Source organism: Carex rostrata, chromosome 3 (genome assembly GCF_964058835.1).
Source record: "Carex rostrata chromosome 3, lpCarRost1.2, whole genome shotgun sequence".
In the NCBI taxonomy this organism is placed as follows: domain Eukaryota; kingdom Viridiplantae; phylum Streptophyta; class Magnoliopsida; order Poales; family Cyperaceae; genus Carex; species Carex rostrata.
Window position 1 is genome coordinate 15,698,317 of NC_135920.1, and position 24,908 is coordinate 15,723,224.

A 24,908-nucleotide genomic window follows, 5' to 3' on the forward strand; every position below is an offset into this window, starting at 1 on the left:
TTTACATGTTTAAATTATACAATTATTTTACTGCATTTGACACTGCTTTTGTTAACTTTTTTAACCGAATATTTTTCGCTTCATGCAGCAAAAGGTTATACAATAAAAAAAGATTCATACTGTTATTGTGCTGTATGAAGTAAAACCTGTTTGTTTTGTCGCCGACATTTTAGAAAATTGGAGGACGCGCACGGGAAATTTGTTTGGGGTACAATTATCAGCTTCCTAAAAACAATTATATTATAGCTACAAGCTTAAACTAGAATCTTAAAAGTTGGGAATTCATTACAAGTGAAAGGAGGATAAACATAATCTAAGAAAAGAAAGTTGTGCGTGCTATCTTTCATGTACAATGAGCGAGCCTAGCCTAGCCTAGCCACCTCTACTATTCACTCTTGCAGTGTCTTAAATACAAGTTCAATAGCTTGGGGGTCCACATCAAACCCAACATTCTCTCCACCATATTGTACATGTAAATACTCGCTGGATGTCGCTGGGGGAGGTAGAAGCTCGCTAATCCCACACAACCCTGGCTCTGGTTGCAAAGGCAAAACCACATTCTTCCTATTCAAGCTGTAGTACACATCAGCCACTAACAGCCATACAAGATCTGAATCCATATTTGAAAGGCCTACCAATGCTTTCAATGCACTTTTCCTCAAACCAGTCATGCTACTGCAAGCAATACCGACCACCAACCCAGCCACCCGTTTCACCACTGATTCTAAAGCTACTGCACTTCTCTTGTTAGACGATAAATCAGCGATCATGTCTAAAACTGCAACTTGGATCTTCTGACTGGATATCTCTGCCATTGGTTCTTCAGAGATAGGGTGGGCCCTGTACGGCAGGAGAATTAGGCTTTTGTTGGCATTTGATGAGTTCGGTTTTCTATGAAAAGGAGACAGGGTTAATAATTTCCAGATTGTAGGCCCATCTGTATGGAACCGGCGTACAAAGAAGTCTCCACCAGATATTTCAACTGATTTACTTAGCACTTGTGTGCATTTCTTGACCACAGCCTACAAAAAAAAAAAAACAAAGATTTCAGAATTTGAAAATAAAATAGGATGATATATGAGAAGAGAGTAAACTGAAAATAATATGCCTAGAATTGAACAAGCTGTACCACATTCCTCCACCAACCTCCTCTCTCTCCACACACACACACTACCCAAATACAACACTTACCACTGAAAGTTTATTTTTGAGGCAGATGATTAAGTAAGGCCAGAGCTTATTCATGGCTGGGAGCAATCTATTTTCATCAGACTCATCCTCCTCTCTATCCTCCAGTTCATTCAGTGATAAGAGATCAATTGCCTTCAGAATCCCTGCTTTTGTTTTTTTCTCATGTTTGAAAGCAGCCTCCACATTAGCAATCGATGCAACCGCATTCTGCACAAATAAATCACCACAGTTAGCAGAAACAGAGATCCTTTTAAATAAAGGATAATACATGTTTTTTCCAAGCCCAGTCCAGCCTATTTAGTGACCACTGGGTGACCGAGTAGATATTCCTGAACATTTCTGTATATACTGGATTGGGGGGGATACTAGAGTTTGTGGAACTAAACCCTAAACCATGAAACCAAATACAAACATCTCCTGAGTACTAAGAACTTGCCAAGACCATGCAATTTTGGTACTAAAATCATTAAATTAATATGAATCCCAAAGTAAAAGTAGATAATAGCACCTAATAAACAAGATCTAATACCTGATTTAGTAAGAAAAAGAATTAGATTGTGTCCATGATTTAGTACCTCAACAATATCTAAGGAAACAAGACATGCTGGTTCCCAGAGAGAAGATAGAAGAGGGATAGCAGCTAATAAACAAGAACCAGCTAAAGATCCAACAATTCGTCTGTACCTCCTTGTTTCATTCATATTGCACATATTATCTTCCCAATATTCCAAGGTAGTATGTTCTTTCTCGTAACCATCAGCCTTTTCTGATACAACATAGGTTGAGATGCAATAGAAAAATACAATTGTCTGATATCCAATGGTCTATCAAGGTATGTTTACAAAAATTCAAAATCAAGATAGAGAGGACCTAAAGAAAGATAAATACCAAATTTCACATGACTGTCCATTGTCAAGTTCTCAATAGCACAAACTTTTGTATTCAAAGTCTCCAAAAAGGTCTCTGCTTTCTTAGGCAATTCAAGGGCCTCACACATACAAGCCTTGGCAATCTCATTGACAGCCTGAAAAATACTAGCATTTCAGAATCAAAATTAACTATTAAAATGAAAGTCACCAGAGACATAAGCTTGGATGGGGTAAATCGTTAAGCAAGGAAATCTCTTTCCTTCATGAAATGGGGAAGGTTTCAAATTCCACATTCATTACTGTCACAACTTAGTTTATCAAATTATTTGTTGCCATGCTAGTATCCTTTCAGGAAAAATTAAAACCAAGATATGAATATTTGTACCTTGGGTAAAGCAATATATATAGAAGCTCAATAGATAAAATAGAATGTACATAATTGAATTAGTAGTTACCTTCAGAAATGGGACAGTTAAGTGAGGATGCTTATTCCTACCAAGTACCTCCAGCTCTAGAGAAACAGCTCTCATCTGATTTTACAGAACAAATTAAAAAAAAAAAGTAATAATAGAAACTGATAGCAAAACTTATGATAGGAGGATTATGACTCAAAATTCTTTTCAGCTCACAATAACCATTACTTTAAAAAAAAAAACAGTATCAAGGAACAACAACTTCTAATGCAAATGCAACTCAATTTAAGTTCAAAGACCATAAGAGGAACTTGAATGAATTGAAAGTTTTCACCAAATCCAATTGTTGGTAGGACCAACCAGAATTAATTTAAATACCATATGCCATTAAAACACAGAAGAAAAAATAGAGAAGGGAAAAGAAGGCATACTGGCTCTTCCAATAGGGGAAGAATATCATGAGCAGCACCAATATAAGACAACATAGAAGAAAGAACATCAGGTACATGTGGGTTTACATCCAAGTGACGCAACTCCCTACAGAGAGAATCCACTATGTAATCTGCATTGGAGACGACAAACTCCCCTACCTGCACCAACAACACAAACTTATCAGGAGCTCTATATCCTTTCATCTGAAGATAATCACACAAGATTTTAATAGGAAAAAGCTGATGCACGTTCAAGCTTGGTGTTTACCAGATGGATATCAGTTTGATCTTGCAATTTTCAAGATAATTTCTTTCTTTTAATGCTCTTATTGTTGCCGGCTTATTTAGTTTTCAATTAAAGTTAGTGGATGAAATTATGCTTCATTAAGGTGTGAAATCCAGCTCTAAAGACCCAGAAACAATTGCAAGAGTTAGAGCTGGATTTTACAAACCCTGCAGCAGGATTTTGAAAGGCATTTTTTTCCAGCAACTTAAGTTGCAATCCTTTCATAAAGCCTCGACACAAAAAATGAAGAAGAAAAATAAGTATAAACTCACAGACGTGTAGCCACTGTAGACAGAAAGACACCGTAAGACAGCATCAGAAGTTATTCTAATCTCACTGCTTGAAGAGATTAGCTTACGCAAAAGTAAATACATAGATGAATGCACAAACCCACTTTGGGCAAAAGCTTTCCCTAAAATCTTGCCAAATACTCCTATGCCCTCTATTATAACCTGCAGAACATAACAATGAGACGGCCGGGATACAACAGGGTGCAATTTTATGGATACCCTCTAAAATAAAAATATATCCAGCCCCCCACCCCAAAACACACATGTCACATGCAAGAAAACAAAAAAGGAGAATCTCTTTCCCTGATTTGTTTTGCAAAGATGCTGCACATATGTCCTCAAGTGGAAAGACAGGGCATTTCACAAAATTAGAAAGAATCCATTAACTGTATAGAAAAGCAAATGCCAACATTGGAAGGACATCTGCAAAAGTTTTAACATTTACAGGTTAATTATGCAAAAGCAGGTACAATGTTAATTAAGTATATGACCTGGTGAAGTGCCTTAACATCACGAAATAAATGCAAGGGAAGATGTAGTTCGCCTCCCTCACTGACAGGAAGATCCCACACTTCTTGGGCCATGTATTCATGGAGCACACTCCCTATGCACTGTATGATCCAATCTCTACCATCCTTCCTTTCTTTCAAACTCCAACCTCTTAGTCCTTTTACTTTAGCTTTATGCAAGAATCCAGAAGATGAATCAAATGCTTGGTCTGATACACCATATATCATTTCATTAAGCATGCAAACTGACGCACTTGTTTCACGCACTACTTGACCTAAGCTACTTCTATGAAACTCCTCTTGGTTGAAGTCTTTGGTACGAAGTTCAGAGACTAATTTTCTGAATTGGTCGAGTAAGATATCCATTAGATTTGACAATTTTGTACTACTGCTTTGACCTGAAAATGGTTAAAACGAAAAACAATATTTCATTATAGAAGTTATAGTTTAATCATTAGCTTACATGAACTATACAATATTACATGAAAATTTAATGCACACCCCTACAAGACCATAACATATCTCATGTAACCCACAAATCAGGAAATAACTTGTATACAATTCCTCTCTCCACACTTCTTCATAGAATTCCCATTTTTAGGCCCTTATAATCTATTTATTGGGAAAGATATGGATATATTCTGATACTAGCATATGACAGACTTCACATAGTTTGTAGAGGCGCTTTTCATTTTGCAGAGGCGTACATCAGACATTTGCAAGGCACGCAGGAAATTCACTATATGTATATATGTGTGTGCAAGCATTTTATGTATGCATTCATGTGCTGCAGAGGACAAACCTGGAGGACAAACATTAGTTGATAGACCAACAAGTCTAAGTATACCAGCAAGCGCATGGTATAACTTCTCGCTATTTGGGCTGATAAACCATGGCGGTACATGAGGGAGTTCATAAGATGTATTGTTAACATCTCTACAACTATGCAAATAGGAATTGACTTCAGTTACTGGTGCACTCTCAAATCCATGGTTATTATCCGCAGCCATGTTAAAGCGGGGCCCAACTTTTAACTCTGCAACAGAGAGGAGATATCCAGCTGAGAGAGGCTTTGTAACCATGAGCCTATCAAATGAGCCCAAGAATTGTGTATTAGGGCTCATTGACAGGCCTACACAATGAAAAAAACGAACGGCGTTGGTCTGAAATTCCAAGTTAAAAATAAATTAATATTATCACCACAATGAGACGTAACTTTTAATTATTAGAAACAAAAGGTCCAAACAAGGATTAAATAATAAAAATATAAATAAACTTACAGGAGAACTAATAAGGTGGTTCACCAGAAAATCAGGACCTGCATAAAACAGCAAGGCAAGAAGTTTCCTTGCATGTGAAACAGCGGCTGTTTCGTCACTCCCAAGTACAACTTTTGGCAGCTTCTCCACAAGCCTGTATTCAACAAAATAGATGAAAAATGATCTTTCTACGCAACCTTTGATTTTGAGAAGAACAATGAGGCACACACACCTTGTAAAGATATCAGAAATCTCTTGTTCCGTTAAAAAACTCTCACCACTGAACAAAGACTCGAGCGAGTCCCGTGCAGCGTCTGAGATAGTAACTGAATCATCACATGCCAGCACACACAAACAATCCTGTAATGCCACAGATAACCCAGAAAAACAATTATGAAAAATTCTTCTGACCATATATTCAGATGATATTAAAGAGTTATTATGCTCACCAAAAGCAATAGCTTGCTACAGCTGAGAGCTATGCTACAGAAAGACAAAAGCCCTCTAATGGCATCCACAAGTGTTTTTCTAACCTTCTCCGACTGATGTGCACACAACTGTCGATACATAAAGCAAACCAGAAAATTAGAGATGACAAATAAAACATAAATTGGATAATACAAAACATACCAAAGTTTTCTCAAAACATTCCCCCCCACAACCCACAACCCACACCCACACACCAAAAAAATAAAAAACACAATTAAAACACATGCACCCCTAAGGATTCTACAAACAAAATAAAAAATAGTAGACAAACAAAACATAAAAAGCACGCAACAGTGGCTGCAATAAAAATAATCCAAGGACACGGGGAGAAAACTTTTGACTTGGTTTTTTACATTCCCTATTACTGATCTTTACATGCATTATCGTCCAACCTACTGCTAACCATAAATAACCAAGGTAATTAAACTTACATGAGGAAAAGTAGCTGATAGCATTTTATCAACATTAGCAGCAGTCTCCTGGATCCACTCTGCCGTTCTCTTAACAACAAAATTTGTTGAACCTCTCATGTCCTCCTTAATTGGCTGATGCACCGGACGCGCACCTTTCTCTTTACTTTGGTTTTGCAGAGAAGTTGGCATATGTCGAAGCAGATCCAGAACAGATTCAGGAGATGTACCTACATCGGCGCGTGATGGACCAAGTTCATCGATGCTTTCCTTGTCAGATAGGACTATTATCAACGACTCAGTCAAACCAAGTATAGCTTGTTCTAGAGAAACGGAGCTTCGAGAGGCACCACTTATCATGTTCTTAGAGACATATAAAGCTTTTGAAACACGGCTAACTATACCAGGCAGGAAAAATGCAAGAGCATCGGCTGTGCCAACCTGGCAGAAAACATCAACTTAAAGAAGTTTGAAAAGCAACTTTCTCATTTCAATGAGCTTATATTCTCTTCTTAATACCAAAATGTGTTTAGCTGATACTAAGATCCACAAAATTGCAGGAATCCTAGAAATGATATGTCAATAACACCACTTTTCTTCTGGTGGACCAACCAATAGTCACTATTCCACAGAGAGTGGATAATGTTCCATCAGCCTCTTATTGATTGCCTCTTATTTAACTAACTTACTATGATACTGTTTTAAAATCCTGCAAGAAAGGGGGGTTTGAATTTCAAGTTACCTTGGCAATAAGAATGCGCAGTGAAAGAAAAGCTTCTTTTCTAAGTTCCAAGCTACCACGATGGCCCCTGGATGCCTCCACCTCTGCTGTCTAAACAGAAATATATTAAACAATCGCTCTCTGCAAAGACAAAGGACAAAGAGGAGACTCTGAACAAGAAAAAAGAAATTACCTGGAGAAGAAGGGAAAGCCAGTGGCCAACAACAGCAGAAGCATCAGGAGACTGAAGAAATGCAAGAAGACACTCCTGAGAATCTGTGCTGCCATACAACTTGTTATTTGCATGGTTAAAATTGAAACGTGTAATTTCCACAGCTGTATGTGGTATAACTGACTTTTTGCATAAACAGCTGAAGTCAGAGCAGGGTTGCATCCTTAAAAGCATGGCCTTGAAAGATCTTATGATGCCAATACGGAACTCCTCTGACGCATCGGTATGTGACAGCATGGCACCAGAGGTCAACTTCTTTAGAATCATAACCATCTATATAAATTTAACAAATTGATGATTAAGTCATAACCATCTTTAGCGATTTCATTAGAAATGAGTTGTTTACTGACAAAGATTGGTCTGGTATGGGGCTATACAAGTAAGTCGGCAGTGATGGTTGTTGAAGTAGTAAGACTAAAAAGGTGAATGCATTTGAATTAAATAATAAGCACCTGATTGACAGAAGTGAGATGGCATTTGGTCAAAAGTGCTTCAATACACATTAAGACACCTTCAGCTATGCCATCGCTTACTTGCAGGTCACTAATTTTACTTTGGTCACCAGTGTTTATGATTTTAGCATTCCTACAGCTCACAGCTGCATCCAGCAGGAGAAGTAATGGAAACAATGTATAGCTGTAAAATTGAATTGAAACCAGAGAAAGAAAGTTAATAAAAATGCAAATTGAGATATGAGCAAGTAAGTCGATGGTAAAATTAAAAGGGGGGGGGGGGGGGGGGGGGGGGGGGGTGAAGAGGGCAAACTGGAAGCAGGATTGCAAGGCGGGGGCAGGAGTGGAGCGGAGAAAAGAAGCCATCTCGGACAGCGATCTATCGAAGGAGGTGGAGGTGGAGGCTTTACTCTCTCCTCTTTTTGTTTTAGGGTTTTGTAGCAGATCGAGGAGGTGGATGGAGAAGGCTTTAAGCCGAGCAAATACTATCTGTGAGCTTCCTTCACTCAGCTCCTCTTCTTCTCGTCCTTTACCCTCCATCTCTATCTCCATCTCCATCTCCATCTCCATGCCCAAGGTAAGGTTCCTTCACTAATAAAAGTGATATCAAAGATGCAGGATACTCTCCCGCGCCTTCCAGAGGATGCAATTGCGACGGGGGACTGGAGGTTTCTGTTTTCATTTAAGCATAACAAAAACAATGCCCTACTCTATCTTACATATATTTATTTTTGTTTTACAAATTTTTTATATTTGACTTAATAACTTATTATTTTTCTATATTATAAATGAAAATTCTAATAATTATATGTTATCGATAAAAATGTTTAACTCAAATTTTTTTTAGGATCAATTATTAAAATTTATAAATAGAAATTATGCTCTCCTCTTTTTTCTTCACTTATTCATGGGCTCAATAAGAATATGTAAAAGGACCCAAAAAAAAAAAAAAACCCCGACTTCATCTATAGATTCCAATTTCTTTTTCTTTTCTTTTTTGTTTTAAAACCTGTAGGTATTTTTTTGTACCAGTACATACAGCATTTGTACTAGTACATTAAACATTACAACTGAATTTCTTTACAAAAGTAGACAAGAAAAATCAGAAAATAAAAGTAGAACCAGAGATTTATGCGCTCAGATCGTTAGATATATATTGAGTCTGCAAGATTTTTTTTGTTTGTGCTCAGATTGGTAGACTGTGAGCCTGCATAATTTCTTGTCGTTAGCACAAAACAGTGTTGTCGAAATCAAGGCAAGACAGGGGAATCCAGGAGAGCCTTCATGCTCAGATGAGATTTGTGCCTGATGATACGGCGAGAACAAAGAAAGGTCGAAGCAGAGGAGGACGAAAAGAAGAAGGAAGAGAGAAGAAAAGAAGGAAGAAGATCACATTACTACAAACACATCACTGCCATCAACCATAACATGTACCTTATTTAGGTATATAAATAGTAGATACTACAGACGAGGTGGAACAAATTTACAGCACCTCTATCCGAATCTGGTAAGTCGAGACGAGAGATCCATTAATGGAAGCACTGCTCGGATTGAGTAAGGTGAAGTGGACCAGACAGAATGGAAGAGGGGAGGGCGGAGGGCAGAGAGTAGAGAAGCTTTGCCGACTCTCAAAATATCGTCTTTTTTATCGCCAAGTGATACTCTCAAGGAGACTGCAAAGGAAACGATGCTTCAGCCTCTAGACTCCAAATTAAAGATGAACAAAATTAAAGTTTTTAAAAACAACTCACCCCCTCTCTCATTTCTCTCCACTTCTCTCTCAAAATTTTCCCCTTTTTGCTCAAGTAAATCCTCTTCAGTCTTTCTTCCGAAAAAAAATTTAGTTGGCACCCCAAAAAATCAAAAGTAATTGATTACTACTCTAATGGCCAGATTTCATTTCCTACTACCAACGTGGACTGAATACGCACACCAAACTGGATTCAAAATTAATTGATTACTACTCTAATGGTCAGATTTCATTTCCTACCACCAACGCGGACTGAATACGCACACCAAACTGGATTCAAAATTAATTGATTACTACTCTAATGGTCAGATTTCATTTCCTACCACCAACGCGGACTGAATACGCACACCAAACTGGATTCAAAATTAATTGATTACTACTCTAATGACCAGATTTCATTTCCTACCACCAACGCAAGCTAGATACGCACACCAAACTGGATTCAAAATTAATTGATTGCTACTCTAATGACCAGATTTCATTTCCTACCACCAACGCAGACTGGATACGCACACCAAACTGGATTGGTGCGCGTAGTGGGATAAAAACCAAGGTAGACCGGTGAAATCATACATTTTACATTGTTTTTATGGAGACCTGCAAATCCAAGTGCCTGGTTGCCCAACCAAGTAACGAGAATAATAATTAATTAAAATTGCAGCATAGCATAGCCCCTAATTTCGGGAATAAAATAAAACACGAGCAATCTCTAATGAGCAGTAAAATTGTATCGCATCAATTGAAGAAGCAACTTTAAACTTTATATAATATATACAATACAATCTCACTTATACAGTAGAGATTTCAAAACTTTAATCATATCAGACCAACAAGCAACGGGCTCCCTTCTTTAGCAAGGACAAAAAGACCACCATCTCCCCTTGAAATCCTCAACTCTTCATCGAGATATGTTGTCAAAAGCCATGACTCAGCTCTGTTTCCACTTGGAATTGGAACCTTTAGAGGGGGCTGCCCAGAAAGTACACTTGCAATATTCAAAAACACATTTTGCACTGGGTTCAAAGCTTGTCGAACAGGTTCCAGACTGATCCTCTGACCAAATATCCCGATTTCATCTGGTAAATCTATGGCCGGTTTAATTTCAGGCGGCTGTAACGTTCCCTCCTTAAATTGGACCTATAATAGAAAAGTAAACATACCCATGTCTCTTTAAAATCTCATTCAAGCTTCTTTAAGAAACTTGACAAAATCAAATATAACAAACCAAAATAAAACAGAATTGTTTTGTACATTTTTTATTTTTACTGAAGATGGAGGACTGCTTCGTATTTATAGTAAAAGATGGGTTATTGAATCACATTCATCTGGATCGTGGTTCAATTCAAGATTGCTGCATTACAAAACAAACTAGAACGCTTGAACTTTTAAAGAAACTAAAACTCTAAAAGTCTAAAACTACGATTGTATTTGCAACCAAGACCTTTATTAACATGAGCAGAAAGAATTGGCTTTCCTTTGCTTATATTGTAGACCCAAATCTTAAATTCCTAATAGTTTCTTTAAAGAAATTATGATTATTAATGATACTGTGCAAAGGCAGTTTAAATAGCAAATATGTGCGAGAAAAAGATAATCTGAAAAATGTGTGAGAAAAAGATAATCCGGAGAGTCGAAACTCTGTAGTCATTTAAAAGAGGTATTTTCATACAGACCAAACCCATGAAAATTGATTTCCTATGTATAGCGTTATCATTCTGACTACAATAAAGATGTATGTACCTATTTTAAAAGAAAGTTACCTGGATACGGGAAGGAGTTCGAACTTCAAAGGAAGCTGAAGCACTAAAAGAAAAAGATGCAACAGGGCTAGTGAGTGTGGTGGCATTAATTATAGTTTTTGTACTTGAGTTGATTTCTTGCGATATCTTCTTCACTCTCAAAAATGGAGTTGAGCCGACAGCTAAAAGAGGTAAAAGCTCTGAGAATGACGTGTACCTGTTCACTCAAAACTATCAGAAACACACTTAATTGTGTTAATGCAATATGCAAAAAGGCCAAATAAAAAAGTTGAAAGTGACTGACAGGAGGATCCAATTGCCGTCGAGGAGGTGGGGTTTGTGTAGAGGGTTTGGATTAGGGTTTGCAGCCTCCAATTGGCTGACGAGCTCCAAAATGTCAGCTCTATCCTCAGGTGATCCGCGATATCCTAGCTCTGTTCCATAGATACTATCGACAATGCAGTGCTTGAGGTCTGTGAGTTTGTCTGCAGTGTCATCTTCTGATTCTGATTTGGAAGGTGCATCTTCTGATTCTGATTCTGATTCTGATTCTGATTCTGATTTGGAAGGGATGCTACCATTATCATTACCATTACCCCACTCATCCTCATCCTTAGGTGGATCTGAATCGGATGCAGGTTCAGGTTCTAGCTCAGTCTTCTCCCCCCACTCATCAGTTATTTCTATCTGTTAGACTTACACCACACCACAACAATTCTTAGCCATAATTTTAGTACAATGCTTGATTTCATAATAGTAAAATCCATTTAGTATTAAAAAAAAAAAACGAACCCTTTTCTTCCCAGAGCCAGAGTCTCTTTCCCGGCCCCACTCGTCATCCTCCTTTGGAGGATCTGAGCTCGGAGGCCCAGCAGGCTCCCAAGTGGACTTCTCGCCCCATTCGTCGGAGACGCCGCCACTTCCGCCGGAGTAGGAGGCGAGAGAGAAGGCGTTGAGGTTGTTTGAATTTGCAAGGGAGAGTGATTTGGAGAGAGGCAGTAGGCGAGGATTGCGAGTAGGTTTTCGCGCGAGTAGAATGAGGTGAGACGAAGCCAGGAAGGAAGCCATTTTCTCCTCTTCCAATTTCTGGATCCACTTGATATTATTGTTATTTGTTACTTGTTAGGTTTTTGCCAGATTTCTCTTATGTAAAAATTAAACATGCGACTCTTCCGAATAAAATGAGACCCAGTTACAATTTTGTGTTAGATCAATAATTCTGTCTAAGTCGTTAAAACAAAAGAAGAAATAACGCAGCAGCCTTCTTGGGCTTTCACCGGAATTTCAAGATTTGGAGTCTTGGGCCTCAGCCATCATTCTATGGATTCTATATCTTCTGTATTGGCTGCCATGGAGTCTTCCATGTTGCAGTTCATGGAGCATGCCCGTCTCTTGGAGTCCTCTACCCGCTGCACGAAGTCTACGCCATTTCCTCCGCTACAAGCAATCGTTTCACCCTCTAGAAAAACACATTTCATTGGCGGCGCCTTGGATCCGTTTTCTTCTGGTCCGATAGAAGCCCCTTCCTTGCGCCATTCTTCGGCGCTGATTCCTCTGCCTCCATCCAGTGACCATCTCCGATCACCACCATCTCCGGTCAGCACTTCCCCCCTCTCCGCCCCTGCACCTAGGCCGCCGCCAGCACTTCCTCCCTCTCCTCCACCCGATGCTCCCTCTCTAGATCCGACGGTACCACCGGCAGCACCTTCTAGGTCTTTTCTTACCGCTGCTTCTCTCGATCCGGCTGTGGCTACCACCTTCTCGCATTCCTCCTCCAAATCAGTTCCATTCCGCCACCTCAATCAACCTAGGGTTTCTGTGGGTGTTGCGCGTCTTCACTCTAAATTTCAATCCCTTCATTCTCTCTCTAAAAAAGGTACATTAGTGTGTTTTCGCTGTGGAGATTCTGGCCACTTAGCTAAATCCTATCACAACGCAATTGTGTGTTTTGCTTGCAACCGTCTGGGTCACCGTTCACACACTTGCAGAGCCATTACAATGCTTCCTTCCTCTTCTCGCCCTCCTCTCACACCAGCAATGAAAACACAAGGCAACTTCTTCCCTGTTATGCGCTTTTCCTGCACTCAATCAATCCGGGAACATGCTGAAATTTTAAGTCAAGGAATAGTCATCAAAGATTCTTATCACAAAGGTGCTGCTTTCATTGTTTCTTCCTTATCTTCTCTATTTCCCGTGAAGGATTTTCAGTGGAAAGCTATTCCTTTGAGTGAGGATTGCTTCTTCTTACATCCACCTGATCAGACTTGGAGGCAGCTGGCTATTGCTGAGGGTAGAATCCTTCTTGGGGATATAGTCTTTCTTTTGGAGGCTTTTGATCCAGTTAAGTACGATGGTGGTTGGGAACCCTTTACTTGCTGGATTAAGATCTATGGTCTTCCTTCATCTCTGTCACATGGATCTGAGTTTGAGCGGTTAATAAGTGAGATTGGGGGATTTATTATCAAAGTCGACCCTTTGACGCAAGCTAGTGAAAATATGAAGTATTTGAGGTTGAAAATTAGGGTTTCTGATCGATCGGACATTCCTCGTCGCAAGCTTTACTTCAAAGGCCCAGATGGTGTTCTCCGTTATTATTGGGTACAATTTGTTGTTGAAGGAGATGGCCGGCCGACTTCGGTCCCACATCGTCGTTTTTGGAAAGAACGGCCAGGCCCTCAACCTCACCCTTTACCCCCCACTGCACCTCCTATTCCAGCCCCTCCTCCACCTCCTCCGCTTACTACATTCCCCCTCCACTTCCTCTTCCTCCTCCTCCTCCCCTACCCCCCATACCCCACCCTGCTACTATTCCTTTACCTCCTCCCATTCCACCTTCTGGAGCCACTTTGCCTCCCCCACCAGCCATGCCTTCTGCGGATTCTAATAGATTCGCTTTGCTACATTCACTGCCTGATAGTGAGTCCAATCAAAGTGATCCATGGGCTTCTCCATATGAGCTACCTCCTCCACCTCCATTGCCTCCTGTTCCTACTGATCCTCGCGAGGTGGCTATCAAAAATGACAAGGAAAGGAAGCGCAAAGGGAAGCAGCATGCAGTGTCCTCTATGGAAGAACCTAGAAACAGTCTCCGTGTCAAACTCAACCATCTAGCCGGTGCGAATGAAGCTACAGTTGGAAGTGGAGCTTCTTCATCCTCTACCAAGTATGCCAAGGCTACCACAGGTACTCAATTTTTGATTGATCAATTCCCTTACTCTTCTTTATCTGACTTGGATTTAGTAAAATTGTATGATCTTAGTGGCTTTAAATTAGGTGATACTTTAGATGATAGTATACAAATAGTTCGTGCTTTGCGGTCTTTATCTAAATCTAACTTTATGTCAGTTTTGTTACATTCCGAAATTTTAAAACATGATTAAATTTCTAAATCGAATATTTGGCTTAAATAAAAGAAGTTTAATTAACTTAACGATCATTCAGAAATTTTCTGACCGACTAAAACGAAACTAAAATTTCGAAATATAAATAATGTATGAAATTATATATAATAAAATTTAGAGATTTAGAAATAAAATAAAATATAACACTATATAGTAAATTATAATTATTCGGTAAATTAGAAACTTAGAAAATCCGTTACAATTCCTTTGAATTTTTAGAAAAGAAGAAATTGATTTAATTAGATTCGTATTTATAAATAAGTAATTGAATTCCAAATAAGAGTATAATTATACGAAATTATTCGTACGAATAAATTATATAAATTATAAAACTCGTTCATTTAGAATTTTTAGGGAACTAATTGAATATATATAATTATATAAAAAGAGATCGAATTATTCGAATCTTAAATTGAGAGATAAATACACAAATTATATGTACAAATATAATTACAAAAATATTATGAACTTTCGATTCGAATTTATAGGAAAAACAGATTTTAAACCAATTAAATGAAACCATAATGAAATGCTGAATTATTAGGACCATCCGATTAAATCTAACACGGATCTTAAATGTTGTAAATTAAATTTTGGAATTATATCAACCCCTCATCTCATCTAGCACGAATATTGAAGCAGTCAATTTAATAAAACCCCTCTCTATTTCTCTCCTCTCCCTCTCTACCCGTGAGACCCCCCCCCCCAAATCAGCGCCCCCCCACAGCCCGCCCCCCCCTTCCCTCTCCTCTCCGCCAAAGTCAGAGAGGCTCCGCCCCCTCCCCTCTCCCGTCGCCGGCGAACCCACCAAACCCGCCCCCTTTCTCTCCTCTCTTCCTCTCCGTCCGTGAGAGCCCCAGCCCCCGCTCCCTCTCCTCTCTTACACGCCAAAAACAGGGGCTTCGCCCCCTCCCCTTCCGCCACTGCCACGGCCAGCCCGCCGCCCCATCTCTCTCTCTTTCCTTCTCGGTCCGACCCACCAGACCCGCTAGAACCCCCGCCCCCTCTCACTCTTTCCCGCCTCTCCTTCCCTCCCATGAAACCCTAGAAAATAGGGTTCGGCTTGGTGCTGTCCCGGTGCTCTCTTGGTGCTGTGCTGGTGTTGGTTTGGTGCTGTCTTGGTGTTGGCGTGGTGCTGCCCCGATGCTTGCTCGTTGTGGTGCTGGTGTCGGCTTGGTGCTGCCTTGGTGCTATTTTGGTGCTAGGAAGCATTTCCTTCCTCTTTGCTTGCTGATTGGACCGTTGCCAAAGGCAAAGCGTGACACCTTGAAACCGGCTTGTTAAGAGAGACACCTAAATTGGGTAATTTTTAAGTGACTTTTTGAACGCTCAATTGCTGTTGTATCGGATCTTTGATATGTTGAGATTGCTTGCTCGGGTTGTTGATTTTCCCGGCAAGCCAATGCACGTGGCTGTGTTGCCGTGCTCTCTGACCTGTTGCCTTGTTTTTCTGTTTTGCTGGTCTTGCTTGTGCTTGGTTGTATTGCTGTTGTGTTGACTTGCGAAGTGCTGGTACTAGTGGTACCAGCCCAGTATACTACTGGTATGGTGCTGATTTTTTTGTGTGTATGCCAGAATATTGAACTGGCAGGGACCTTATAGCAAAATAAATAAATTGGGCTCTGATTTTTGTTGGGCCTATATCTAAATTATTAATAGTGGCAAATTAATTAATTATAAAAGATAGTATTAGTTAAAAGTAATGTTATTAATTAAAAGCATGATAATGCGTTAAAATGTTATAAATAGACTTGGAGTAAATTGTGAATTGTTAATTAGAGGCTTAAACCTTTGCTAAATTATGGGCCTTTAATTGAATTGAATTGGAATAAAATAATTGATACGTCAAATGAGACAAAGTGTAAAATTGGTGAAATTTATATACATGGTCGGCCATATGTGAATTGAAATAATTGTAAAGAGGTCTTAAATTGAAATGTTGGTAGATAGGCTTTGAAATAGCTTGTTATGACCATATGTATGAATTTATGTGAGATTGTATAAATGTTAAGTAATAAAGAGGAATAAAAAAGATTGACACCAAAAATATATGAATTTCGTTGAGGAAAGTATAAAGAAAATAATATCACTCAAGGAAGCAGATAAATCGTCGAACAATGATTTAAATTAAGTATACGTATAATATAGGTGTAGGCTCGATCGAGCAAGACGTTGCGAGGCAATTCGAGACGTCCGATCCTTAATTAAGCGGTACGCTCGTCATAATAAGGTGTGGGATTCTTGGACTTGTTTGATACTTTATTTTCATGAATTAAACTGTTATTCGTTTGTCATGTTGAATATCATTGATTGCATCATTGAATTGTGTAAAGCATTTGCATAGCCCAATCAAATTAAACTCGAATTGATGTGACTTGAGTGATTTGCATGCTGGTATGGTTGTAGGTTGTGTCGATCTATTATGATCTGATTTGATTGAAAGTCACCACGATTTGGATATGTATGTGAATGGATTTACGAAGTTAAGCACTTTGATCCAATGAATTTGTCAAGTCGGGCTGTATGCTGACTTGGATTCCCAGGATCCTAATGGCCTTAGGTGAACGGCCCTCGATGTTCCCAGTACCGGTTGGGACGAGGGAGGGTGATTATGTTATGAGATGTGATTGGAAATCGTGGGTGACATGTGTAACGTCTGTGGCTCGGTGGCATTCTCCTACGTGTTAATGCATTTGGAAGGTCAATGAATATTACGACTATTGGAATGATTCCAAAGAGGATTTTCTTTATATGATTCGAACCAGACCTTAATAAACTGTTAAGCCAAGCGATTGCAGATGGGTGTCAGATAAAGGGTCCAGCGGTTGGCCATCTGTAGGTGTCAGTAACTCTACAGATGTGGGTTTGATAAAGGGTTCAGCTCGAAAGAACATCTGCAATTGCTACAAGCCCTAATTGATCGAGTTAAGCTAAATATATGTTGTGTTTGAAATTCATCTTGGAAATTCCGTGAACTGTGTTTCAGGTTGATAAATTGTTGTCGAGCACTGGCATTATGTTATTTATGATTATATATATATCTGTTTGCATTGTTATTGTTTGGGTTTCATTTTTGAATATAGAGTTTGATTGCAAGTCCAATAATCTAAACTGTGGCAAATTTCGCACTGAGGATTTATTCTCACCCCCACCCTCCCGATTATTTTCAGGTTTATTTCACGGATGCAGCAAATGAGGATATTGGTAATGCATATAAAAGATCCACTGCCTTGCGTGTATATGTGACACTTGATAAATATACGCGGCAGGCTGTCGCACCCGTGGATTTGAGGTGTGACAAGTTTTATCTGAGAGTGCTCCTATTGGCCAGATTGTTGTTTCTTCTGTTTCATCAGATATTACAGGTTCTCAAGACTTAGGAATCAATGATATTCCTGAGTCTAATCAAATTGGGGCTCTTACTATTTCTAATGGTTAAGTTCCTCAATTGGAATGCTAGAGGCTTAGGCCTAGCTGCTAAAAGACGGTACCTTAGGGATTTAATTAGTGATAATCATATAGACTTTGTAAATATACAAGAAACTAAGAAAGAATTATTTCATGATAGATCTTTGAGAACTCTTAGTCATACAATCAATAACTGGATAGTTAAGCCTTCTGAGGGAGCTTCGGGAGGTTTACTTTTAGGATTCAATGACTCTTTATTTACTTTAATCTCTTCTTATGTTAAGGATTATTCCATTACGGTACATGTTAGAAATAAGACTGATAACTTTGAATGGTGCTTTATAACTGTTTATGGTCCTTTAACCACTGCTTCTCGAAGAGTTTTTCTTCTTGAATTGAATGATCTATGCTCTTTAGGTATTGATGCTTTCTTAATTTTAGGCGATTTTAATATGATTAGACGAAGATCTGAAAGATCTGGTAATAGTTATAATCATGTAATTAGTAGTCGATTTAATTCTTTTATTAGGACCAATGACTTAATGGAATTATCGTTATCTGATAAAAAGTTTACATGGGCACGATCCCTTAATTCTTCTTCACAGGCACTCTTAGATAGATGTTTTTGTTCCACTTCTTGGAACACACACTTTAATCTTTCAAAACTCACCTCACTACCTAGAGCCTACTCAGATCATATTCCTTTAATTTTAGACACTCAGGCAATTGTTACTCCCCGCTCTAAGTCTATTAAATTTGATAAATCCTGGCTTGCTCATGAGGGTTTTTATGACTTAGTATCTTCGTGTTGGCTTAATAATCCTTTATCATCTGATCTAGGTAACAGTTGGAAATTTAAAATGCAATCTTTACGACAAAAATTAAGAGGATGGAGCTCTAATGTTAGAGGTGAAAAGAAGAGAATCAAATCTACTTTGCTTTCTAGACTAGGTTATTTTGAAAATCAATTAGAAGATAATTGTCTTACTGAGAACGACCTTGAAGACTGGAAATCTTGTCAACATGATTTATATAAGCTCTATTTAGATGAAGAACAATACTGGCAACAACGGTCTAGATTAAAATAGTTTTTGGAAGGGGATCTTAATACTAAATTTTTTCATGTCGTGACATCAAATAGGAAAAAGAAAAACACTATCGGTAGTTTAGAAATTGATGGTTCTATGTGCTTTGATCAATCTATAATTTTACGTCATGTTACTGACTTTTATAAAAGCCTTATGGGGTCCTCTACTCCAAGATTACTATCCTTACAAGACAATTTGTGGGCTCCATCTGAAAATTTAACTGCTGATCAATGTCTTTTTTTACAAGCACCTTTTTCTTTAGAGGAAATTAAACGGGTTGTTTTTGCATGTAATCCCTCTAAGGCTCCTGGGCCTGACGGTATGTCCTTTCAGTTCTATCAATCGTTTTGGGATATTCTTAAAGATGATTTACTTCGGATATTCACAGCATTTTATAATAATAATTTGGATATTTCCAAGTTTAACCTTGCTTCCATCTGTTTGATCCCTAAAAAGGAGGATGCTACCACAGTTAGAAACTTTAGGCCTATTAGTCTAATTAATTGTAGTTTTAAGCTAATCACCAAATTATTAGCTGATAGATTAGCTTTAGTTATGGATTCTTTAATAGACTCTTCTCAAACTGCTTACATTAAAGGTAGATTAATTTTGGATAATGTAGTATGTGCACATGAGGTTCTTCATCAAGTGAAAATTAAGAAGCAAAAAGGTGTTCTATTCAAACTTGATTTTGAAAAAGCTTTTGACCATGTTAATTGGGAGTTATTACTTGAAATATTACATGCAAGGGGCTTTGGGAAAAAATTTACTACTTGGATCAAATTGATTTTAGAAGGTAGCCGAACATGTGTAAATTTAAATGGTACTTTAGGCCCATATTTTTCTTGCCAAAGAGGGGTACGACAGGGAGATCCCCTATCCCCTTTTCTTTTTATACTTGTCACTGATGCTTTAAACAAAATCCTTCAACAAGCTAATAGAGGAGGATTTGTCGATGGTTTGGGAAACTTTTCAAATTTCGGAAATGTTATGAATTTACATTTTGCAGATGATACTCTTCTTTTCCTTAAGGCTGATAAAGTAGTTTTAACACATATTAGATGGCTATTGGTTGCTTTTGAGAATGTTTCTGGTTTGAAAATTAATTATGATAAAAGCGAGATGTATCCTCTTAACTTATTAGATACTAAAACTGATGAACTCGCTTCAATTTTGAGGTGTAAGATCTCCTCTTTACCTCTTACTTACTTAGGTGTTCCTATTAATAATAAATCTCTAACTGATATCAATTGGCAACTGCTGATTGATAAGATTGAAAAAAGATTGCAAGGGTGGAAAGGCTCTTTACTATCTTTAGGAGGTAGAGTAACTCTTTTAAATTCTGTTATTTCTGCTATTCCCTTATATTGGTTATCCATATATAGATTACCTGCTAAAATTAGACATAAAATAGATAAAATTAGACGTAAATTCTTATGGCATGGAGGTAACTCTACTAGAAGAAAATACTCTTTAGTCTCATGGAGAATTGTGTGCAAAAGTAAAGATCAGGGAGGCTTGGGGGTTTTAGACCTTAAGCTTATGAATAAAGCCCTTCTGGCTAAATGGTGGTATCAGTTTCTAGATAATTCTGTTTCTGGTAGATGGAAAAATATTTTGCTTAGTAAATATGGAACTAGAACTATTCCTTCTCTTTGTTCACCTTTTTGGCGATCAATCCTAAAAGATCATGTGGTTATCAATTTAGGACTAAATAAAGAAATAGGTAACGGTAAAACAACTTCTTTTTGGTTAGATAGAGTGTGTAGTGAACATGCCTTAAAAAATCAATTTCCAAACCTTTTTTCTATTGTTACTGATAGGTTTATTTCTGTAGCTAAGGCATTTTCTACTTCTCATTTAGGTCTGTCTTTTCAAAGGCAAATAACTGGTATTTATAGGGATGAATTGATTACCTTGCACCACAAGTTTCAACATTTTACTTTGTCTTCTCATTTGGAAGATAGATTAATATGGCGATGGTCACAAGATGATCATTTCACTGTTCATTCTTTTTATAAATGGTTAGAATATGGTGGTATTCCAAATTCTGAATATGATACCATTTGGAAATCTCACATCCCTTTAAAAATCAAAATCTTTCTTTGGCTCGTCCGACGTGAAAAAATTCTTACTAAGGTTAACTTGGCAAAAAAAGGTTGGCCAAGAAATCTTACTTGTGCATTTTGTGACCAACATGAGAGCGCTGACCATTTATTTATACATTGTTCATATGTACGCTTGATATGGAATTGGATTGCCACATACAATTCATTCTCCTTTACCTGTAATTCTTTAGATGATTTATGGTTACTTGATGCTTCGATTCCCTTAAAGGATAGACTCCTTGTAGAATTGTTAAGGGGAGCTATCTTATGGAATGTCTGGTTAGAAAGAAATAGAGTTATTTTTAATGATAATACTACTCCCATTTCTGCTAAATCATTAGGGTTTAAGATAATCTCTTTAGCTACTTTTTGGTGTAAATCTGGCTCTGACAATTCATACTTAAAATTAAGTCTAATGCTTCCATGTGATGTTAATGACCTTCCAGATCAGATACTGGAGGAGGAAGAGGAGTCCACTCATATGTCTGGAGACGACCTGTCGGATGAGGATCTATTGGATTACTAATCTCCTAGGATATGATTGCTTTTTGAGAATTTTTGCTTAGTATTCATTTTGCTTCCATTTTAGCTTTTGATGTGGTACTATCTCTCCTTGTATGCTTTTATGTTTGTTGATGGTGACTTGATGTAAGACTTTTCATATTTGATTTTGGTACCTATTTTAGGTACCATATCAGGTATGCTTGATTTCTATGAAATCGGTGGTAATACCACTATTTTTCATTTTTTTTATTTGTTACTTGTTAGAGTTAGATAGATAGTTGCAAAAACAAAAGGATTCGTGACCGTGACCGTGACCGTCAAAGAATTTTTCTGAATTAGCCCTTTAACTTGGGCAGAAGCATTATTTTATTTTATTTTATTTTATTTTACCCCTCTCTCTGTCTCATGCTGAACTTTTGGAAAACAAGAATAATTATAAGGAGCCTCTCACCTCTGTCCCTCTTTTTTTCCCGTAGAATCTTATATAGGATTAACTGTCATAACTGTCTGATGTGGGCCCCACAAGAAATTCTAATCTTCGCACTAAATTTTGAATTAAAGCATCTTCATCCTCTCATATATATTATCATTGTTCTCTTATTGCATCTCCGCATTTTCCATTTTCAAAATTCAAAATTAATGCGTCCCGCAATTTTCATTTTCGGCTCTGAGGCAATTTTTACGGCAATCCGAGGCGATTGAAGGATGAATTCAAAGGTGGCATAGGTGAGTGTAGACTGCAATCAATATAGGCGATAGAGGCGATCGTCCATTCAGAATTGTACGAGTGTAGGGTGTATTGGAGGCGATAAAGGCGAGAGAATCATTCATCCCGTCATTTTTGCATGAGCATTCATCCGATCTCTGTTGTTCTTTGACGATCTTCCATATTTCAGGCGAGTGCGTTTTGAATTATAACAATTTATCTGGTTTAAATCTATTTCTATGTCATTTTATTATCTGGATACGATGAATTCTTAATCCATGGATTTTTTTGAGCGAATTCAACCAGTTGTGGATGTATGATAGATTCATGTAGGATTAATACTTGCTAGATTCAGGATTAATACTATTTTTGAATTTGATTTCAAGTCGATCATATTTTTAGGCGATTTATGATATTACTTGGCGATTTGTCATTTTTCATAGTGATCAGTTAATTGAGCAATTGATTAGGTATTTTTTTCACAAATCATCAATTATTTATGGATTCATTTAGTATTAATACTCGTACATACTAGTATTAGAGGAGGGTTCAAATGCACCCAAATTTTTGTGCACCCAAATGCACCATATCTTTCAAAAAAATTTTCTCTGTTTTCAAAGTCCGAATAGTCAATCCGAACCGTTAGATGCGATCTACATATTAAGATGTGCTTGGAGACCAAATTTTACATTTTTTGGAATTTGTTTACTATTTATTAAGCCACTTTGAAAATCGTTGATTTTACATTTTCTGGACCATTGGATCAGCGATTTTCAAAGTGGCTTAATAAATAGTAAAAAAATTCCAAAAAATATAAAATTTGGTCTCCAAGCACATCTTAATATGTAGATCGCATCTAATGGTTCGGATTGACTATTCGGACTTTGAAAATGAAGAAAAAGAATAGGGTGCATTTGAACCCTCCTCCTAGTATTAATACTTTGATGCATAGTTATTTTAATTCGTTGTTCATATTTTCAGGTGTTCAAGAAAGTATTTATTATTGTTCTGACAAGTATTTATCATTATGTCTGTGAAGTATTTATCATTGTCCCTGACATGATAAATACTTTGATTTGATTAAACATTACTTATTGACAAGTTCAAAAAAACATTTATCATTGTTCTGAAAAGTATTTATCATTATGTTTGAAAAGTATTTATCGTTGTCTTTGACATACATATATTTTTTCTGAAAATTGTAATTTAAAGTTGATAAAAATTGCTAACAACCAATTATTAAAAAAAATAAGGTTATATATTTTAAATTATTTATATGAAAAATATACAATAAACTTCCGTTGGGCCGATTATTATATATTAATTTATATAAAACCATAACAGATTTCAATTCATGCAACATATATACATATTGCATTTTGTACACATGCAATCCCATGTGATCCACATAACATATACTCCTCAAGATCCAATACAATGTTTGTATAGAAGTTATGTTCTTATCACTTAGTAACCATGTGATAAAGGTTTGGCCCAAAATTCGTAAAGTTGGGCTCATGTTGCCAAAATACTTGGTTACGATCTAGTTTGGACCGAAATTTCATACATACTTAGTGGTATTAGATCCAACATATCAAAAAAGGAGTGTGCATGTGATCCATGACATGATGCCTCTTGGTTAAATGTCTCCAATGAAAAAAAATACAAAGACCAACATAAAGAAAGTATTTATCATTGTTCTGACAAGTATTTATCATAATGTCTAAGAAGTATTTATCATTATCTCTGACATAATAATACTTTAATTTGATTAAACATTACTTCTTAACAAGTTGAAGAACAAAATTCAATAAAGTATTTATCATTGTTTCTGACAAGTATTTATCATTCATTCTAAGAAGTATTTATCGTTGTCTTTGACATGCATATATTTTACTGAAAATTGCAATTATGTCTGAGAAGTATGTATCCATGTAACATAAAGTGTTTATCCATGTAACTTAAAGTATTTATCATTATGTCTGAAAAGTATTTATCATTGTTATTTTACTGAAAGTTGCAATTATGTCTGAGAAGTATTTATCTATGTAACATAAAGTATTTATAATTATGTCTGAGAAGTATTTATTCATGTAACATAAAGTATTTATCATTATGTCCGAGAAGTATTTATCCATGTAACATAAAGTATTTATCATTATGTCTAAGAAGTATTTATCATTGATGTTTAACTGAAAGTTGCAATTATGTCTGAGAAGTATTTATCCATATAACATAAAATATTTATCATTATGTCTGAGAAGTATTTTATCATTGGGTGAGGGGATTGTTTATTTAATGGTCCCCAGTTGTGCGGGGATAATCCAAAAAAAAAAGGAAATTTTGTGCGGGGACAACTGATGGATTGATTTATTCTTTCATAAATAGAGATCATTGCATAGGGATTAATACTTTGCAAATTAAAGATAAATACTTTGATGCTTCAAGTTAAATACTAACAGTTTCTGCGAAATATTAATGATTGAGCGGTACCCCCATGATTGTTTTTTGGCAGTATGTGCAGGGTTTTTTGCGGGGATGAAGCTGCGAGGATTGTTATCAGGATTCGGAAAACAAATCTAATGTTCCTGCTGCAGTTAAAGCGATTAATACATCCTCCATCCTATTGTTCTTAAATTAATCTATCATCTA

At 37.2% G+C, this 24,908-nt stretch overlaps 3 protein-coding genes across 4 annotated transcripts; 1 reads left to right on the plus strand and 2 right to left on the minus strand.

Annotated features, from left to right (window-relative positions):
- Nucleotides 1–255: 255 nt before the first annotated feature.
- Nucleotides 256–8,186, minus strand: LOC144551787 (ARM repeat superfamily protein). Its single transcript, XM_078299896.1, has 17 exons — nt 7,866–8,186; nt 7,553–7,736; nt 7,062–7,373; nt 6,890–6,979; nt 6,169–6,588; nt 5,698–5,805; nt 5,481–5,608; nt 5,270–5,402; nt 4,792–5,152; nt 3,972–4,387; nt 3,463–3,642; nt 2,905–3,063; nt 2,516–2,590; nt 2,080–2,215; nt 1,767–1,957; nt 1,192–1,398; nt 256–1,022 (listed from the first exon to the last, which is right to left on the minus strand). The coding sequence occupies exons 1-17, from the start codon at nt 8,120–8,122 to the stop codon at nt 390–392; spliced, it is 3,990 nt and encodes a 1,329-aa protein (XP_078156022.1). The 5' UTR covers nt 8,123–8,186; the 3' UTR covers nt 256–389.
- Nucleotides 8,187–10,012: 1,826 nt separating this feature from the next.
- On the minus strand, nt 10,013–12,150 carry LOC144551788 (Plastid-lipid associated protein PAP / fibrillin family protein). Of its 2 annotated transcripts, XM_078299899.1 has the most exons (5): nt 11,834–12,150; nt 11,597–11,728; nt 11,346–11,566; nt 11,063–11,258; nt 10,013–10,439 (listed from the first exon to the last, which is right to left on the minus strand). In XM_078299899.1, exons 1-5 carry the CDS (start codon nt 12,107–12,109, stop codon nt 10,119–10,121), a joined length of 1,146 nt encoding a protein of 381 aa, XP_078156025.1. In that variant the 5' UTR covers nt 12,110–12,150; the 3' UTR covers nt 10,013–10,118. The 2 variants fall into 2 exon arrangements, with proteins under 2 accessions (XP_078156025.1, XP_078156024.1); XM_078299898.1 differs by having other exon boundaries at nt 11,346–11,728.
- A 6,941-nt stretch (nt 12,151–19,091) lies between these two features.
- Nucleotides 19,092–21,572, plus strand: LOC144551891 (uncharacterized). The gene is made up of 4 exons (XM_078299991.1): nt 19,092–19,536; nt 19,948–20,259; nt 21,238–21,325; nt 21,458–21,572. Exons 1-4 carry the CDS (start codon nt 19,092–19,094, stop codon nt 21,570–21,572), a joined length of 960 nt encoding a protein of 319 aa, XP_078156117.1.
- Nucleotides 21,573–24,908: the final 3,336 nt, after the last annotated feature.

Excerpts from the sequence above, each read along its gene's own strand:
- LOC144551787 (XM_078299896.1), bottom strand. The coding sequence starts at position 8,122 with ATGGAGATGGAGATGGAGATGGAGATAGAGATGGAGGGTAAAGGACGA. Across the intron at positions 3,643-3,971 it reads ATGTTAAGGCACTTCACCAG|GTTATAATAGAGGGCATAGG; the intron begins GTCATATACTTA and ends TATGTTCTGCAG. Across the intron at positions 2,216-2,515 it reads TAACTGTCCCATTTCTGAAG|GCTGTCAATGAGATTGCCAA; the intron begins GTAACTACTAAT and ends AGTATTTTTCAG.
- LOC144551788 (XM_078299898.1), bottom strand. The coding sequence starts at position 12,109 with ATGGCTTCCTTCCTGGCTTCGTCTCACCTCATTCTACTCGCGCGAAAA. Across the intron at positions 11,729-11,833 it reads CTGGCTCTGGGAAGAAAAGG|ATAGAAATAACTGATGAGTG; the intron begins GTTCGTTTTTTT and ends TAAGTCTAACAG. Across the intron at positions 10,440-11,062 it reads GAACTCCTTCCCGTATCCAG|GTCCAATTTAAGGAGGGAAC; the intron begins GTAACTTTCTTT and ends TTTCTATTATAG.
- LOC144551891 (XM_078299991.1), top strand. The coding sequence starts at position 19,092 with ATGGGGTCCTCTACTCCAAGATTACTATCCTTACAAGACAATTTGTGG. Across the intron at positions 20,260-21,237 it reads CTCTTTACTATCTTTAGGAG|ATGATTTATGGTTACTTGAT; the intron begins GTAGAGTAACTC and ends GTAATTCTTTAG. Across the intron at positions 21,326-21,457 it reads GCTATCTTATGGAATGTCTG|TCTAATGCTTCCATGTGATG; the intron begins GTTAGAAAGAAA and ends CTTAAAATTAAG.